This window comes from Sarcophilus harrisii, chromosome 6, assembly GCF_902635505.1.
Source record: "Sarcophilus harrisii chromosome 6, mSarHar1.11, whole genome shotgun sequence".
In the NCBI taxonomy this organism is placed as follows: domain Eukaryota; kingdom Metazoa; phylum Chordata; class Mammalia; order Dasyuromorphia; family Dasyuridae; genus Sarcophilus; species Sarcophilus harrisii.
Window position 1 is genome coordinate 139,444,374 of NC_045431.1, and position 20,223 is coordinate 139,464,596.

Consider the following 20,223-nt stretch of genomic DNA (forward strand, 5'->3'; position numbering starts at 1 on the left):
TCATTTTACCTATGCATTTTGTGCTTCTGTATCTCACTGTCCCAGCATTATCTGAACTTTCTTTCTGTGTCTTTATCTCTGTTCTGCGTATGTTTCACACTTTTCTCTTTCCCTATCTGCTTCTAGAATAAATTAATAAATGAGCATTTACTTAGCCCCCCTGCTAAGGTTACCTAGGTAGTGTAGATAGAATACAGAGTTTGTAATCAGGAAGACTCTTCTTCAGGAATTCAAATCTGGCTCTGTGATCCTGGGCAAGTCACTTAATCCTGTTTGCCTCAGTTTCTCAGCTATAAAAAGAGCTGGAGAAGGAAATGACTAACCACTCTAGTATCTCTGCAAAGAAAACTCTAAAAAATGGGGTCATGAAGAATCAGACAACCAAAATGACTAAACAAATAAATACATGCCAAGCACTATATGTGGTATTGGAAATACAAAACCAAAATGAAACACAGCCCCTTCCTTCAAGGAGATTCTATTCTATTGGGGGAGATATATCTATATTTAAGTACAAAAAATATATATGCCAAATAAATGCAAGGTAATGGGATGAAGTTTGGACAAGGGTGCTGACTTAGGAGGAAGACTCAGGAAAAAGCGCTAGAAATTTTGAGACAAACTCGGGATTCTAAGAGTCAGAGTTGAGAAAGGAACCCATTCCAGTATAAATTTTTTTTTTTTACTGTAACACTGTAAACTGAAATAGTAACAAAACTTTCCAGTACTATTTATGAAAAGTATTTTGCTTACTATCCCAAGTTTAGAGATGTAGGCATTTCTGAAATCCACTCTTATTTTCAAAGGACAAAAATTTCCTGTATGGGAAGGTTACAAAGGAATAATATTCCTCCATGGAATAATATCTCTGTCTTTTTGGAAATCACAAATGACAGTTTTGGAAATCATGACATTTTTACCCCAAAAGGAAAAAAATTGGCCTCATTTTTGGGATTTGCCTCTAGGCCAGTTGAAGTTAATATGAAGATCCAAAGGCCTCCCCTTTCACTACTTCTTGCTTTTCTGCATATGGAGATAGGAAGACAACCTTGAGCATGAACCAGTATATTGAACTGAAGGATATTATTTGTTGTATTAATTGAATTGACCTCTATGTCTTGTTAGTTTTTTTTTTTTTTTTTTGATTTTAAAAGGGGACAAGGAGAATGTCCTGTGTTTCTTATTCCCTCAAAATAAAAAGTTGTTTTGCTTACAAAGCCCTGGATTATTTTTCCTCTTCCATGAATCAGTGGTTGACACTTTTAAAAAAGTACACACCCTTGATTCTGTATCTGATTTCCTTCTTTCATTTTTCTGACTTCACTCTTATGAGCCTTTTCTATTTCAATGTATTCCTTCCTTGGTGTTTCTGCCCTGCCTTCCATTTTTATCATAAGATTATTAGAGGATTGGGAAGGTGGGGGGTGCCATTGTAAAAAGTTTGGTTTTATAGTCTTTCAACCATTTTTACAAGTTCAGTGAACCAGATGTTGTCATTCCTTCCCCTCCCTGCATTTGTCAATCAGCAAGTATTTAATTGAGAACTCTTAAGGTTCACTACATTGTTGGAGGTAGTTGAATCCCTTCTTACACTTTGTACATTTCCAAGCCTATTATTCTTGTGCAGGCAAAGGGAAACTTAATCCTATCTGGAATTACATGAACCTCTATAGTGTCTGTACTGTGTTAATGAGGCTATAAATTAGTCAGTGCTTGACACAGTGGATAAGAGAGCACTTTGTTAAATGTAAGAGTTTGTATTATTTAATCTATATATAACTGAAAAGGCCCTGATGGGGAAAGTACCTCTACTAGGAGGCTTGGAGCAGAACTCTGTGGGCACTGCAGCCAGGCCTACAGCAATCTGGAGTCAGCTACAGGAATCTAGAGTCAGATAGCAGGTAAGAAGAGCACTTTAGAATTAGTTCTTAAAAGTGTAATAATAGTTTTCACAAAACTGCTTACTTCCACTTCTTCTAAAAATATTTTCCCACTAATTAGAATGAAAGGAAACATTTGAACTGCCTTGGAAATGGATTCCAATGAAATAAAGTTTTATTTAGTGTAACTTTGAAAGTCAGTACAACTTCAGTGGAAGTGAGAATTTCTACATCTGCCCATTTAAGATGACTTTCTGCAGAAACTAAGCTTAGACCAATATCTCACACCTTATATCAAGCTGAGGTCAAAATGGGTACATGATTTAGACATAAAGGGAATTGTATAAGCAATTAGGAGATATTTATCTGTCTGATCATTGGAGAAAGGAGGAATTATGACCAAACAAGAAATAGAGAATATTTTGAAATGCAAAAAAAAAAAAATCTTACAAAAATAAAACCATCTTTATATGTGATTGGAAAATTAATATACCATTAAAATGAAATTTTAAAAAAATATAGAAGACAAAAAAAACCATGTTTTTCTTCATCCCATTTTTGTGAGATTTCTGAGTCTTTCTTTTAATCATTATGGCATTTCATTCTCTCAAGGATGTTGGGTTAGAGATCAGAGTCAGAAAAGCTTCTATGTTTAAAAAGAAAGGAAATAAAAATGTTAATTTCTGAACCCCAAAGAAGAAAGATGTCACGACATCTTAAAACTGATTTCTGTGTCTAGGCCACTAAGTCATCTGCCTAGAAGTCATGTCTTACATGTTACCCCTTCCACAATGCAGTTTTCCCCATAGAAGTTTCAATATAGCATGGATCGGCATAAAAAATTAAATGGGAATTTGGGGGAGTTTTGTAGAGAAGATCAGGAGAAAAAACGGAAAAAGATTAGAAAGTCTTAAAAACAGGAAATATATGTATAGTATTGTATAATATCAATATATTTTATCTTTAAATGCCATAATACTTTCTCTGGTTTGAAGGGAGGGCCAAAAATTTTTACACAGATTTTTCCTTATCACAGAGATACCCTACCACTAATCCTCATGATGTAGAAGCACTGTATATATGACCTGTCCAACTCCCCCACCCATGGTCATTAAGCCAGTTTTAATTGTTAGTGTAAAGTTCAAAGTCAATATAACCAACTGGATACAATAGGATACTGGCTATCAGGCTCCCCAGGTTCTGGTTCTGGCTCAGCCACTTATGACTTTGATAATGAGCAGATCATTTGACCTCTCTGTGTTTTGGTCTCCTTGCCTGAAAAATCAGGCTCATAATAACTGCCTTGATCTATCTTACAGGAATGTTGTATGATAAATTACATAATAAATTTAAAAGCACCTTATTGATAAAGACCCTCCATCAGGGCAAGATATTATGATAAAACTGCAGGAAAAGTACATTATATAGAAACCTATAGTGGTTCATCCCTGTGGTCTTGATGTCATGATATGGCCATCTAATGGATTCTTGTTAAGCAAGCAAAACCCATTTTATCAGTTTGTGATTATATCATGCTTAATGGAATAAAACCTCCCTTAAACATCTGTTCCTTTGAAACAAATGTGCAGCAGAGGACATTTCTTTTTAAATTAAATTAAGCCCATTTCATGGTGAATAGGAATAAATCATAATACATCAGAGTAGTTAATGTACTGTGTGTTCTTTAGAGTTTCACTGTTCATTTTGTGAAGGGATGATTATGTTTAGTAAAACTGAGAAATACGTGTTTTGAACAAAAAAATTGAAGAAGGGGAAAAAATCAGTCAGTCCCAGAGAGATAAAGTGAGTTGTTTAGGATCTCATATATATATAGGCATAGCCAGGACTTGAATTCAATTCTTGTGCTTCTCATTCCACAACATGACATTGGCTATATCACACTTATTCCTTACATTATCTTGGGCAAGTCACCTAATCCCTTTTGGCCTAAATTTCCAAATCTCTCAAATGGGAGTAATATCATCTATCTCTCAGGGTTGTTGTGAAGATCAAATGAGATAAAATTACAGTCTGGCACATAGTAAGAGCCATATAGATGTTGGTGGTTATTATTATCATTATTATTAAAAATAGCAGACATTATTTAATCAGGATGTCTTGTCCCGATTAAAGACATAGATCAAAAAAGACAAATATGTTCAATGGTGAGTTTCATGAGGACAGAGACTATCTTTTGTCTCTTAGCACAGGGCCTGGCACAAAGGTGCTTAATAAATGTTTATTGATTATAGAAAAAATGATAGCTTCATTACCTTTCTTTATCAAGTAATTTTCATTCTTATCACACTTGATCATCATCATCATCGTTTTTAACCAGGTTGTCTCTTTTATCACTAAAATATATAGAAGCATATGTACTCCCTGTGCAAGAAAAAAAACAAAACACAACAATTCATCATTGGCCTTTTGCAGAGCAATAACCTAACTGTCCTTTCCTCCATTCGTCTTCCCACATAAACCAACAGAGAGCTTCCATGTGGTGAACCCAAACTATCCTTGTATGGTATATCTGACTGGACTTCACATAGATACCCTTGACTTTGGATCTTCACTCTTGTCCTTATTAGCTGTGTGATCATGGAGCTCATTTACTCTTTTTGTTTCTTCATCTATAAAACAACCATGGAATTCTGAACAACTCTGGTGTTCCCAGGAAATTGCGACAGAAAAATCTAATCTGAAATGTAAAGTCTCAAGTACATTGCTATATTCCTCCAAGTATTATACTAACATCAATGTTGTATTTCTAAGGAAATCTGAAATTATTTCTCTTGACAGAGGACCTTTCCTAGTGGCATTGGGAAAATCCTGGCATCCAGAAGAATTTAACTGTGCCCACTGCAAAAACACCATGGCTTACATTGGATTTGTGGAAGAGAAGGGAGCCCTGTATTGTGAGCTGTGCTATGAGAAATTTTTTGCCCCTGAATGTGTTCGCTGCCAAAGGAAAATCCTGGGAGTAAGTTTGGGAAATTTTTTTAGAATGTGTTTTGTTTTGTTTTTTATTCTGTGGGTATATGTCTATTCGGCGGTGAACTTGTTCTTTCTTTCTTGTTTTGTGGTCGTGGTACTGGTGGAATGGGGCAGAATTGAGCAAAAGTAGCACCTTTCCCTTCCCCCTCCCCCCAAACCTCCCACATATAGCCTCATGAACTCAGAGGATAGGTAAGCAGCCTGTGGTTTCATCTTGCTGTTTTCCTGTTTGGCTGGTGGAAAAATAAGCCACCAAGCAAAAATAATGTACTGTGGATTCTCTGGGACCTGGGTGGGCTGCCTTTCCGGTATGCTGCTTGCTTAAGAAGAGAGAGGCAGCTCAGATTGAGGCTAGTCAGACCACACACACAATAGTTCTTAGCATCGACACCTTTACTGTTTTAATTAAATTCCAGCCTTCTTTTAAGACCAGGATTTTTTTTTTTACCTGCTAGGGTTCAACTGTAGGACCTCATGAAACATTCAAAAAATATGAAGTATATAAATGATGTATTTTTCTTACACATACATAATAATATTTTAAATATATAACTTCAATTTTATGAGACTGAGTAAGTAATGGAAACAGACTTTTGACAGAAAAAGCTAAAAACCACACATTTTGCTGAAAGAGTAAATTGAGGACAGATGAATTCATCAAGATTTACAGAAAATAGGTGTTATTGTGTTTTTCTCTGGAGTTTTTAAAACTGGATTTTGAGGTCAAAGTCTGGGTATTTGCCCTGTTGCCAATGGAGTAGTATATGTCTTAATGGAAGAGAAGGAAACAGGAATGGTCTGTTTGTTCTGGAAACCAATTTAGTTTAATGGGAATTTCTCCAATATACTTCCTAGAAATCATATTCCTGTGCCTTTGCTAAATTTTAATACTCTTAAAAATGTTTAGTCTTATCTCACTAACTAGGAAATAGACTGAGGGTTACTTAGTGGTGAAACCTAATGAAGTAGTCAACTAAATTAAGGAAATGTACTTTCTATAGCTGTAGAAATGGTCTCAGTCCTTACCAAAAAGCCCTACTCATCTATTGAAGTAATATAGGGTAGGACAGATGAGAAATATTTCCCTGGAAATAGGATATTCTGCAAAGGTAGATTGAATGTGAAAAGAGAGGGCCTGAGTTCTAATCCCAACTCTTCAATTATTGTCTTTGTTACTTTGGGCAAGTTTCTTAAGTTATATCATTGGCAAGATAAGGGAGTTTGATTGACCTTCTGAATATGTGATCAATCCTGTAATCTCTTATCCTTAGTTGTTTTATCAGATATAAAAGTAAATGCAATTCTCTCTTTGTTGTAGATTTTGGGACAGCATTCTTTTTATGTCTAAATTGCTTTGTTGCTCATTGCCTCCAAATTGCTTTATGATCACAGACAAATAATAATGGCAACATCTATTCATATATAGCACTTCTAATTTTACAAAAACACTTCCTTCACAAATCTATGAAGTGTGGAAGGCACTTAATTTTATCCCCAATTAATTAGGAAAGAAACTAAGAGGAGTTCAGTGACCTCACCATGATTACAATGGCTAATTAAGGGCTAGAGGCAGTTTTCAAACCTACATTTCCTGACTCCTATGTCTACTGCACTTACAACTATAATGCGTAGTTAACTCTTACTGGCTAACTATTCTTTGTCATTTTCTTTTCTTTTAAATAAATGTTGATGTCTTTTGGTTTTTTATTACATACTCTACTCCAATGTCTCTTCCTTGCTCCCCTCCTCGAGAGTTATCTGATAGAGCAAGTGATACTTAAAAAAATGAGAAGGGGTTGAAAAGGTTGTGTGATATTACAGAGATTGTGTCTCAGAGGTGAAACACTTCTCTGTGTTTTTCTCCTATAATATATAGAAATAAAACATAAGTTTTGACATCTTTTTCCTGGGTGTGATGTGTAGGAACAGTATTGTAACCCTTTCCTAAAGATCTTCAAGGCACTGCTTGAAATAAAACAGAGTGCAGGTAAGGATATTTGTGAAATATGTGGTTTCTGGAGAAAGATTCATAGCATGCAATATATTCAAATAGTACAACATCTGTTTGGAGTGTTTGGTGTGTATGTATGAAAAATGCATGCATTCTACCATAGATCACAGAAGGTTCCCACAAGGTATGAATATTCCTCCATTTGGGCTGTTGCACAGGGTGGCTTATTAAGAATGGTCCAGTACATATTAGAAAATGGCCCACACATTAAAAAACCAGGAATGAACTTTTTCTTATTCACCCTTCTTGCTGGGATAGAAAATGTGGCTGTTTTGCCTCTTTTACTACTTCCTAACTCTAAATGGACCATTGTTTTACTCCACCATTGTGAGAATAATATCTTATATATTGATTATATAGCCATACTTTTTCATGTGTAATTGATTTTTTTTTTAACTTTCTGGAACAGGAAGTCATCAATGCTTTGAAACAGACTTGGCACGTTTCCTGTTTTGTGTGTGTGGCCTGCAATAAACCCATTCGAAACAATGTTTTCCACTTGGAAGATGGTGATCCCTACTGTGAAACAGGTGAGGAAAGATATGCTATGACCCCCCCCCCTTTTTTTTTAACATCTTTTAAATTATTTTATTTCTGTATAAGCTAAAAGGAAATTTACACACTTAAAATCTCAAAAGACCTGGGGCATGCATATTAACCTTGTTAGAGGTTCTTCTACATCTCTCTTTTTTTCCATAGGAATTTCCCCAAACATCTACAACCCATAGTCTTTTACTGTATATACAGCCTAAACCATAGCAATCTATGATTATGTCATTTGCACTGTTATGCTATGACTCTTATGGACCCCCACACATGATGTACGTTAAAGAAGAAGAGTTAGGCTTTGTCTTTAGAAAAAATTCCTACTGTTTCTCAAAATTTACTTTTTCCCTCTCCTTTCTTTCAAAATCTAACTCACCTTGAAGCCAAGAAAACCCGAGTTCAGGTTCCATCTTTTACCCAAAAATGGTTTTGTGACTTTGAACAAATCATTTAATCTTCAGGACTTTAAATATCTTTAAACAACTCTCCAAGGCTATGAGTTGCAGAACAGATACCAACTTACCCTTTGTAGATCAGGGTTTTCTGTTCTGTAAATTCCATATTCCAATAAAAACAAAGGTCTAGTCTATACCCTTTAATATTTTTAACTACTGAATATGTTTTTCTCTATTTAGGAAAAATCTGCTAGTGTGCTTTTTAAGTAAAATTTGACAAGATGGGTGCAAAATATTTAGATTTTATCTCCTTGAATAAGTTTATATTATATATTATTTTCAGTTTGAAAAAAATTAATAATAGTTGACATTTATTTTACATTTTACAAAGCTCTTCAAAACATGATATCAATTTACCTTTGTAGGAGGTAAAAGTATTTTTGGTGTTATCCCAAATTTACAGACTAAAAAAAAAAAAATCAAGTTCAACTTTCCAAATCCAAGTTTGTATAAAAGATAAATATTACCTCTCTCTTTCTTTAAAACAATTAGTATAAAGGATTTTAAAATTTGCATTGTTCTGTTAATTTTGGGTTTTAAAGTGTTTCTTTCCAACAGTATTCTTAAAAATATGTCTTCAATGTCAAGCTATTCATAGTCCAAGGAATGATTTTTTAAAAAATTAGTAGAATAATAACGTGACTCCTTCCAAGGCCTTCAATTTATAATATTTGACTTTAGAATAGTTTATAATCCTTACATTTCTATGTGATATGTTATGTGCTAGGAATACTTCATAGTACCTTTGAACAGATGATGAGGTCACTTTATATGAAGCAATGACTCAAGAAAAGCTGAAAAGCCATTAAACTCTCTCTCCCTTTTATCTGTTTTTCATACAGTAAAGAGTTAGCAATTCCTCTTAAAACTGAGGTAAAGCCCCTTTCTAAGCAGAACTCCTCTCTCTCCTCTCTGTCTCTATCTCTTTTTTCTGTCTTACTCTCTCTCTCTCGTCTCTCTCTCTCTCTCTCTCTCTCTCTCTCTGTGTCTGTCTGTCTGTCTGTCTGTCTCTCTCTCTCTCTCTTTTTCTCAGATTTTCTGAGTGTAATGTTATAGCTTCAAAGGTTTCTTTCTCCTGGAATTAGCAGTTTTTTGGTCTCAGCTTCTGCTATATTTTGCAGTAAGGAAAAAATCATAAATGGTGATAATACTAATAAAGTATTTTTAAGTAAAAGATGCCAATTCACAAAGATTTGAAAATAATTCAGCTAAAGTACTAAATCTTAAATAGTTAAATTAATTTTATAAGCTGGTTAGTATTTCTGGAGAAAATTGAAATAGACCATTGAAAATAGTATTTTTATTGATTTATTATTTTTACTTTTTTATGTTTCTTTATACTAAACTCAAAGGCACAAATGATTCTCAACTTCACAATGGGCTTTGAACACAAATACTATTACTAACAGCATTTTTCATGAGTAGGTTATAAATATGTATTTTATTGTGTCCCTCAGCTCAATACTAATATAGTACATGTTGAAAGAATCATTGTGAGTTTGAAAGGTTTTCCAAAGTATGGTCAATGTGCCAAACTGATATCTTTAACAGCTGTCTTTAATGTAGATTAAAATCCTTTCTTTTCTTTTCTTTTTTTTTTTTTTTTTTTACTTTTCTTTCTTTTTTGTTTTTTTAAACAAAGCATGAGCCTAGTTCTTTATCTTGCCTAACATTATTTTCTTAGAAAGACTTATCTTATATCCAAGATATTGTTGTGTACATGAGTGAGTGTTTGTGTGTGTGTGTGTGTGTGTGTGTGTGTGTGTACCAAAAAATAAGATTTCATAAAGTAAAAATGGATCAGAAAGCAAATATTTACTGATACCTGATCGGTTGACAGAGGGGGGAAATATTGCCTGATTTGATTGGTTTTAGTTATTTCTACCAATGATGGTCATAACCTTTTCATACCTTAGGAGTTAAATCTTAATATATAATAATAAGCCTTGTTATATAATAATATATTAATAATACATATAAATATAAAATAATCTTAATGCAGAAAAAATCATTGCCTTTTTACCAACCTAGTAATGTAAAATAATTAATATTAATGTTAAAACTTACATGAAAGAAAAATATCTTGATGCACTCTATTTTAATCTTACCAGAGACAGATCTTTTCTTTCTTCAAAAGAAAATCTTATTATTGTTTTATCACTGTTTAAATTGTCAAGTTAAATTGTATTTTTTCCCTAAAGATTTTCCTAGCATGAAGTTATAAGATTGCAAAGAAAGTGCACTAAAAGAAATTTGGGGCCAATATAGTTATGACACAAACCAGCTGAAGCCAGAAACTCAGTTATGGATGTCACTTGTGAGGCCCCCACAGCAATGAGACACAATAATTGAGGGCTTTTTCTCTGCCTTCAGAATTAGATATTGTATGTAATATTTCAACATGAGGAATTTGTTTTTAATCAATATGAAGTAGCCTTGACATTGCCAGGAAGTTGGAACCTTATATCTAGTGTTCTTTAATAGTAAAGTATACTAATACTTATTAAAGAACTGGATTGTTATTCTTCACTCATGGGCATTTTGGTGGCTGACTTGAGCTGAGAGATCTTAAAAGGTAATAAATTTTTAAATTTCAGAATAAAGGAAATAAACATTATCAAAAAGAAACTTAACAGTGAGTAAATAATAAGTACTTATTGTGTATCAGACATTATGTCAACACAGATGCAAAGAAAAGTACAAGAAAGTCCCTATCCTCAAGTAGCTCCTGATCTGATAATAAAAGACATCACATTAAAATAACTGAAAGGGAGGAGGGTAATAGAGACTATGGTGAAGTCAGAGAATTCATTCAGGTGGGAAATGATGACAAGACTCCTATTAGACATATATTTAAAATAAATACCAAATCAGGACCATCTCTTCAAAAGTAGACTTTCAGAGAATTTACATAGTTGTCATATATTGTCTGCATTAGCACCACCATTTTTCTCTTCATTCTTATCTGAGAGTCTCCTAGGAAAGTAAGCCAAAACTTTAGGAAAGATGGAGAGGTAGTTGTTGGCCTCAATTGCTTCTCTCTCAAGGCTTCGGCTCTATAGACAGTTTGATATAAGTCATATAAGTAAAGGAATAAATAAAGGTAGCTTTCCAGTAATGAGTGCTGATAGAGAAAAGTATATCTCAATTCTTTTCTAAAAAAAATTCATTGTGATACAAAGAGAACATTTTCAATATCTAATTTTAGGTCAACAATTTTGAAAACTCAATATTTTTCCTCATAATGTTTTCTTCCTTTCTCCAGAAATAGTAAATTTGCCTTTCTAAATATTTTAACTCTCTGCTAGTTGGAAAACAAAGGGGTTATTTTAATACTTCAGCTGACTTGGTTTTTAAGTATTTAAAAGTTTCAATAACTAATATTACTAAAGTAGTGTTTATCAGATATATTCTCCAAAAGCATAAAAATTCATTTTTGACTCATATAACAAGTTAATTTTATAATAACTCTTTGAGAAAGAAGCTACTTTATTCCTCAGTATAGTGAATTATCAGATCCAGATGATAATAAATTACACCTCTTTCTCTCTATTGTAATATTTTCCTACTTCATAAAAATAATTTTTTTATTTTTTTTGAATGAATGAAAAGTGAAGGAATTTGGGTAAGTACCATCTCCAGATGACTGACATTTTCCCACCAATCTCTCCATCCTTTCCTCATTGCAGATTATTATGCTCTATTCGGTACCATATGCCATGGATGTGAATTTCCCATAGAAGCTGGTGACCTGTTTCTTGAAGCTCTGGGTCACACCTGGCATGATACATGTTTTGTATGTTCGGTAAGTAAAAACTTCTTTTCCTGAAATAATTGAATGCAGTGTAAAGCCTGATTTGTATGAAGAGAAAAACATGTAGGTTATGCATTAGCCTCCAAATTTAAATGGAAAATAATTGATAGTCATTTTGAAAGGTGTGTTAATATTATAAGAAACTCCTTCCCCAACTTTGGTAAGTTTATATGTTAATGAGCATGTTTGTTTTGCTATTTCCAATGATTAAGAAGTACATTTTTATCCCATCAGTTAAGCTAGTGTTTCTTACAATGACAAAAAATGCTTTTGGAAGCTATTAGCAGTTTTTAGGGACATAGATAATTTAATAGATAATATATATTATAATTATAAAGCTAATTGATGATGATGACTGACTTTTGTATAGCACTTAAAAGCTAACAAAGATCTTTAAATCTATTACTTTATTTAAGTCTCATGACTATTTTGTGAAATCTGTACTATAAATCTTGTTGTTCAATTTTTTAAAATACAGAATCTAAGACTTAGAAAAAATGAGTGATCTAGGTAGCAGTAATAAAGTTACCATTAGGCCCCCAAAACTATAACTTTTTTACTATATGAAAATAAAGTATTTTAATGTATTCTTCCTCATCAGTAATCCTTTAAGCATTCTTTATATTTTTCCATAATGCCTTCCATGGTATTTCGCCTATAAATAGAATAGAAGATTGGTCATTTACAATGATTTCCAACTCGAGTTCAGTGGAGCATCTAGACCAAATAAAACATCAATAATGTCATTGTGTTGGCAAGCTGAGAGGCTTCAATTTCCACTGATATATTGGACAGAGTGTTGAACTTGTAGTCAAGAAGATGAGTTGGAATCATAACTTCTGACATTTACGTCTGCATCATCCTGGGCATGTCACTTAAACTGTCAGAACCTAAGACTTAGAAATGAAAGACATTTAGTGAAAAATATATCATAATAAGTGATATATATTTGGGAGAAGGGATTCCCACACTAGATATTCTCCATGTTTAGTCACATATATAAAGAGGAAAAATCTGCTAAATGTGTCCTGCTCACGTGTTCCTTTTTTTATTACATTCTTCTGGGAGGAATGAAAAAATCAGCAACAACTAGCCTTCTATAACTATCAAGGTGCCACCTAGGCTGGAGCCTCAGCCACAGGGAAGGTTAAGAAAATCAACACCATAACTCTGTATTACCATCAAACTGATTCTGAGGATGGAGTTGCTGGTGCCTGCTAGGAAGGGTGAGAAAATCAACAATGCTCTGGCCTTCCATTTTATCTACATACTACCCAAACCTAGCTGAGAACCAAAAAACCTCTGCTTCAGCAAAGGCTGAAAAAAATCATTAACACACTGCTATTATTTCCTGGGACAGATGAGAAAATAATTTTTCTTGTGGCTAACAAGAGCAGGTAGGTGGTACAGTGGATAGAGTAGAGTGCTGGACCTCAAGCCAGGAGTACTTACCTTCCCGAGTTCAGATGTGGTCTCAGACCTTTAGTAGCAGTGTGCCATTTCTCCTTTCTTTTCAAATCCCTTGCAATGCAATTTATCTTTTGATTACCATTCAACTAAAATTGTCCTTTCAAAGATTACTAATGATCTCTTGAACTCAAAGTCCATTAACTATTCCTCTGTAGTGTTTGACATTATTGGCAATCTCTTTCTTCCATATTTTTTTTTCCTCTAGTGGCTTTCAGGGTACTGTTCTTTCCTGGTTCACTTTCTATACCTTAAACTGTTCCTTCCACAACTCTTTTATTTGATTATCATCCATATCTCACATTCCCCAAAGTTCTAAGATTCTTCCCCTATCCTTCCCTTCCCCTCTCCTCTCTGTATTCTCTCTTAATGATCTTATTGGCTCCCATGATTTTAGTTATCCTTATACAGTGACTCCCAAATCTTATATCTAGTTCTCATTTCTTTCCCTAACTTGAATTGTCTTCAGTTATTCACTTGACCTTCCATCTTATGTCACATAGACACTCGATATTCAATGTGTTCAAAGGGGAAGTAATCATCTTTCCCAAAAAAACTACCCCTCCTCTTACCACCTTTATTTCTCTGCAGGGCTACAATGCCCTTGGAATCATCCTTGTTTCTTTCTTGTCCCTCAACTTCCATATCTAATCAGTTGCCAAGTCTTGGAGTTTCTACTTCCACACTCCCTATTAAAACCATTCCCTTATTTCCCCTCCAACAGCCACCAACTTAGTTCATATTCTTAATAATCTCTCACCTAAACTGTTGCAGTTGTCTTACTTCTCTTCTGCTTCTAATCTCTCCATTTTGATTTGCCCTCTACCTGACTGCCAAAATAATGCCCATAGCACAAGATTGGCTGAATTCCTGTTGAAGAATCTTCAGTGGGTCCCTGTTGCTTTTTGGATAAAATACAAACTCTTGTTTGACATTTAAAACTTCACAGTGTTTTCAGTTCATCTTTCTAGAATTTGCTATTCAGCCAATGTGGACTAATTTTTGTTTCCATTACATGACATATAATTCTTCCTCCTCATCTCTACTTCCAAAATCTCCAACTTCTGTCTGGACATAGTTTAGGTTCTCCTTCCTATATAAGGCCTTTCCTTATCTCCCCAGTTATTAGTGCTTCTTACCACACCTCCTCTACAAAAAAGTACTTCATACTTACTTCAGAAGCTAACAGTAAATAGAATTCTGGTCTCAACCCCAAACTCAGAAGGATTGGGGTTTGTGTCCCACTATTGATAATAAATATATCACTAAGGAATGGTTAACAACCTCTCTTCTCTTGATGGTTCAAACAATTCCCTTGGATTAAGCGACTATTTCATGAAAGTTTTAATCTGCATTATAGGAGGGAAGTTCTTTGCTGAGTCAAATGCTTTTTTGTAACCAGGATCAAAAGTTGGCCACATTGATAAAACCACAGATCTTTGACATCTTTGCCTGTTTTTTTTTAAGTACCATATTTATTTGGCAGCTAGGTGACATAATGGATAGATAGGTTGCTGGACTTGGAATCCAGAAAATAAGAAGATAAGAAAAGCCTCTACCTCCCAGAAAGGAGTTGTTTTCAAGACCAAATGAGATGATATGTATAAAGCACTTTTCAAACCTTAAAGTGCTATATGATAAAGTGCTATCATAAGTTTATTATACATATTCTCTCAGCAGAATGTAAGGGACATTATCTTAGTACTTGATACAGGACCTGGCACATAGTGAGCATTTAATAAGTGCTTTTTGAATTGAATATTACATACATACATGTTTAAATGTATATGAATACATCCAGCAGCTTTCAGTTATCCAGAAAATAGGCAAAAAGCGATGTATTAAATGAAATTGACCATAGTGTCTAAACTTCATCTAAGTTACTAATTTTTATCTTCCTCATTATTATCATCATACTTTGACAAGACCTATTAAAAAGTATTGAGGCAGTTCTAGAAGGTTAAAGTGTCTCATCAGTTAATGTAGAATCACTATGAAACTAGTGCATCTACAGAACCTCCCTATCTGTGTAAAGTCCTTCTTGAGGAAGGGGTAGAAATTTCAGGACATTCACTATGATAGTGGCAAAAACATATGAGGAGTCTATAAACTCCTGAGAAGTCTATGTCTCCCTACTTTTGTGCCTCTGTGGGTATTAAAGATCAAAGGATTGTGTAATAAAGTTATCATTTTGACTACAGATGTCTTCCATATGTGTGAAATATTTATCTGTCCTGCCATATGGTTGAATGATTGAGAAATACCTTATTGGAGGAGATGCTTTAAGTCTATCTTTGCTGAGTCAATTTTTTTTTGTTTGTTTTGTTTGGTTTTGGTTTTTTTGCAATCAAGCAACTAAAACAGCAGAAATCTTACTTGCTCTATTTCTCAGTTCACTGTGAGTCTGAAGACGTGGTTTTCTGTAGAGCATTGTACCATATTTTCATCAAGGATACATCTGTAGAGACTTACAAGTTGCTAATTTCTTCTTACTTTTTAAGATAACGGTACCAGCTGTAGTATTTTTCCATTCTTTTGAAATCTTCAACTTATCTTGAGATATCTTGAAAATCCATTCACATGTGCCTTTAAAACTGTGTTCCTTATAGGACATATTTCCTGGAATATATTTAGTTTAATCAAGCTGCTCTAATCAATTTCGTTTCCTTGAATGCCAATTCTATTTTCTAATATAGCACATCACATACCAGTATCTTAGCAAAAAAAAAACAAAAACAAAAACAAAATCAAATGAGGACACAGCTGAACAAAATTAAATGAATTTAAATCAACCTTGTTTTCAAAAAAAGCAGCATGGTATAGTGAATAGAATGTTGAACTTGGCTTCAACATGACCCCTGTCCACATTCTTTCTCTAGAACTTACTCATTTAATCATCCTGAACTTTCTACTTCCTCATTTATAAAATGAAGACAATAATTATTACTAGTAGTGTTCACTTAATAGGGTTGTAGAACTCAACTACACAATGCAAACCTTCAGGTGATTTTGCAAACCTTCAAGTGCTGCATAAATGACAGTTGCTAACTTTTGGAATATTATATGCAGCATTGATACCAATCAATTTGCACAAGAACTAGTTCTGGATTACATCAGCACCTTTTCCAAAATGTGCTACTATTTCTAGTTGATAGGCATATTTAGCAAGATGTTGATGGTTTCTTGAATAGCTTTTATTTTCCTTTTCAGGTATGTTCTGACAGTTTGGAAGGTCAGACTTTTTTCTCCAAGAAGGATAAACCACTGTGCAAGAAACATGCTCATTCTATGAATTTCTGAAAGGAAATGAGAAGAAGAAAAAATTGAAGAGTAAAAAAGAAAATGGATTGTACTAGTAGCTATTTTTTGTAGGCTAATATTCAATCACTTTGAAAAAATATACAGAAAGGATAATTGCCAACTTTTTATACCTTTATATGGAAAATTTGGACATATAAAATGGAGAGAGGGAGATGACATAGAAACTTAAGATTTTTCATGACATTTTCTGCCAATGAAATAGCTATCAGCCTGTATTTACTAACTGAATAATACTGTTCATCTTGAAAGAACTGGATGAAGAAACTTTTTTTTTTTGATGAATCATGCTTTATGTTGAGACTTCAATTCATCTCCTCCTGCCTCCCAATAAAAACAAAATAACAATCAGTTTATAGATAGATGTTAAGTAAATCTGGGGGAGAAATATATTAAAATACCTCAAATTTTTCCATTTGTATGAGAAATTTAAAAGCAAACAAAATGAGATTTCTTCCTTCATTAAGTAATAGGTTTCAGTCTTTATTTTTTTAAAAAACTTTCTGGGTAGCTATGCTAAGAATTGATCACTCATTGGAAGAAATGCCAAGGAATTGCAAAATGAGCAAATTTTTTTTTTAGTGATGTATTAATAAGGAAAGTTTTCCTCTCCTATGCAAACATCTATTGGAACTCATATATAAACTATGTAAGTTAACTTTTTAGCAGCAAAAAAGGTGAATGCTTAGAAAGTTGAGCTTCTTTCCCTTTAAAGGGGAAGGTATTGTGGGGGGTAGTTGAAGAGATAGGTTCCTTCAGGTGCTTTTGCAAACCTTCAGACACTACATAAATGACAATTGTTATCTTTAATAACTTTAGAAAGATTATAATGAGTTCAAAGAACTAGTTCTTGGGCATATCAACACCTTTTTAAAAATGTGCTGCCTCTTGTTGAATAGCCACATTTGATATTTAAAAAAGAAATCTTTTTATGTAGCTGTGCTATAAATTCATTGCTTTTGGAAAGAAATTTTGAGGAAGTGGATTTTATCTAAATCTCTTCCTATCACTTTCTCGATTGATAAATCAGAGGATCTTGTAAGAGTTAAAAGACTGATAGGTTGGAAGATAAAGAGTTTTATTTGGAGACAAGATTTTTCTAAAAGTACGCGATTTGGAAATTAATTTAAAAGATGAAAAAAATCACTTGAGATTTCATTAAAAATAGTTTTTTAATTATTGAGGGTTAGTAATAATAAGTGCACTTTTCAAATTAAATGCAAAAACATTTCATTTGAAAATTTTGTGATATTATGGATAGAAAAGTGATGACTATTGGCACATTATTTGCTTTCCATATTTTGAATTTAAAATTATGTATAGATCCGAGGAGAGAGAGAAATTATGAAAATATTAGTTCTCTGTCCCAAAGTCTTAAAGCAGTTTAAATCTCAAAATTTTAAACTGTCTTAACATTTTCAGGATGCTCTATATATATTAGTTTTATAACAAATATGCAGGGCATTTAATAGTTTGTTAGTTTGGGTTTTTTCCCTCCTGTTTTTAGTGAACAGAAGGTAAGTCAGTCTGACTTCTTTGTGATTCTAAGTTTCCATCTTAGACTTGTAGGGCAAGGTGTTTCTAAAAGGGGATGGGAACCTAAACTCGATCCTGGCCCATCACTCACTCCCCTGCCTGTCTTCCATTGTGTGCCTGTTTGTTCTGGAGTAAAGGTTGAAACTGACCTCTTTGTTTAACCTCCCCAAACTTGAAAGGCAGCTCTGCTGACAGCTGTTAATTTATGGTCTTAACCAATTTATGTTATATGTGGATTATAATTAACTTAAATAAATCAGAACAGGAGACACAAGGATAAATCTGCCAAACCAAAAAGCAATCAAACACCTCCTGGTTTCTTTGTCTCTAGTAAGGGATGAGAGCATCCTGGGGACTCAGCCGGTTCCCCCTTGCTCTTGACAGCTGCATACCTGCAAAGGGGCCTCTGGGACATTTCACCTCCTACAAAGTCTGCAGTTTTTGAGCAATTCAAAATGTATTTCTAACCTGCTTTGGTATGTTTGTTTGTTTTTCTGTTTGTTTTAGGACTGCATACCAAGATCTTATTCGATAGCCTATGACATTTGTGTACTTTATAAAAATTCTTTCCTAGATTTTGGATGAAGTTATGCTTTCGGGACTTTTTTTCTTATTTAAAGAAGTATCCTTCTCTCTTCCTCCTCTTCCCCCAGCACACACACTCATATTTGTTGATGATCGTGTTGGTGCCTTACTTCTAACGTCCATTCTTCGGTCAGGGGAGAAGCTGCTGCCGAATTTATAATTCTCTTTTTGTGCTTTGTCTCTCTCCTAACTAAGTTATTAGAAATGTCAAATTATTGTCAAATCACTAATCCCATGGAAATAAGTTATGTCTACTGCTCATAAACCAAAAGGATTCGTGTATTTCCCCTCCCCCTCCCACCCAAAAAAGGGTAGATTGTAATACATGAGGGTTAATCTTTTAATACTTGGCATTTATTGTTCAGGTTGTCTCCCTGAGTATTTATTATTCTGGTTATAGATAGCCCCTAGATCAATAGCCTTTTCTGTTTTTGTTTCTTCTTTGTAGTTCATTTGCTTTTAATTCTCTTAATGTATGTTTTTGGATGCGAGAATTGTTAACACAATTTTAAAATGTACTATATGGCCCTAGATTGAGAGTGATCACCAAAAGTTTTCCAAGTTGTCAAATTGGGTTCTCCAAGGTATAGTGGATGTTACTACCAGAAGCCTAACTTGAAAATTTTCTCTCTTAACTTGGGAATTTCCAGGTTCCATAAGCCACAAGCGCCCTTTCCTCTCAACTGCCCATAAGCCCTGATGGTTCAGACTTCATATGAAAGCTGACGCTAAACTTTAATTCTTAAGAAATGTTGGGGTATGAGCTTAAATTAAGACAACAGATTTTGAATTTTTAAAAAATTATTCATGCAGCGTTATCTATAAAATTATTTATAATGAGAATATATTAATATACACATTTTATAACAGTTGAGGTACTCCAGCTGTATTCATTATGCACACTGTCTCTAAGGAACTTTCTCTATCTTTGCTCTTGTGTGAACCTAGATATAATTAGAACAATCTGACCATATTGTGTGGAGTAAATGTCTCAGTACATGAATTTTGGAGAACATTTTCCCTGGTTACTTTCCAGGCATATACAAATAAAGAAAATACATAAATTTATAGAAGAAAATTGCCAAACCATCAATTTATTTCTGCTCGATTTGTTTAAAAGGTTTGGGATTTCTAAGTATCATTTTCCTTCTCTATTAACTTGACTTTGGCTTGTTTCTGTTTATGTTACTAAAAACTGTATTCTAATCAGTTTTGCTTTTGGATGAATATACTAAATACATATAAGCAGCATGCTGAGCAGAACAATATCTTTATGTACATAATAAATCATAAATAACTTCATAATAAATAGCTATGGTGTTTGAAAAAAACATGTCTGGGTTTTTTGTGGTGAATGATTCTTCTTTTTCTTGGTCACATTAGGAATGGGTTATATTAGATTCACAGGCAGTTTTTATCCCATTTTGTTGGCCTAACAATCACTCAGTGTTAATATTTGAAAATGGTGCATCAATGTAACAGATTTGTTTTTTTCCCCCAGGCTTATTATTACTTTTTTTCACAAGCAAAGCTGAATATTTATTTAGTAACACAGAACTTTTTCCTTCTTTACCATCACTCTCACCAGTGATTTCAGGATGATAGCCCTGGTCTCAT

General features: G+C 33.7%; 1 protein-coding gene across 5 annotated transcripts in view; it reads left to right on the plus strand.

The window, feature by feature from the left end:
- PDLIM5 (PDZ and LIM domain 5) overlaps nucleotides 1–19,937 on the plus strand; it is a 198,549-nt gene extending 178,612 nt beyond the window's left edge. For all 5 annotated transcript variants that reach the window (XM_031943965.1, XM_003772866.4, XM_031943967.1 and 2 more), the window contains 4 exons: nucleotides 4,680–4,860; nucleotides 7,295–7,415; nucleotides 11,576–11,691; nucleotides 16,378–19,937. In XM_031943965.1, the coding sequence (XP_031799825.1) occupies nucleotides 4,680–4,860; nucleotides 7,295–7,415; nucleotides 11,576–11,691; nucleotides 16,378–16,467 (508 nt within the window). In that variant the 3' untranslated portion in view covers nucleotides 16,468–19,937. The remainder of the gene's footprint in view (nucleotides 1–4,679; nucleotides 4,861–7,294; nucleotides 7,416–11,575; nucleotides 11,692–16,377) is intronic.
- The last annotated feature ends 286 nt before the right edge of the window (nucleotides 19,938–20,223 follow it).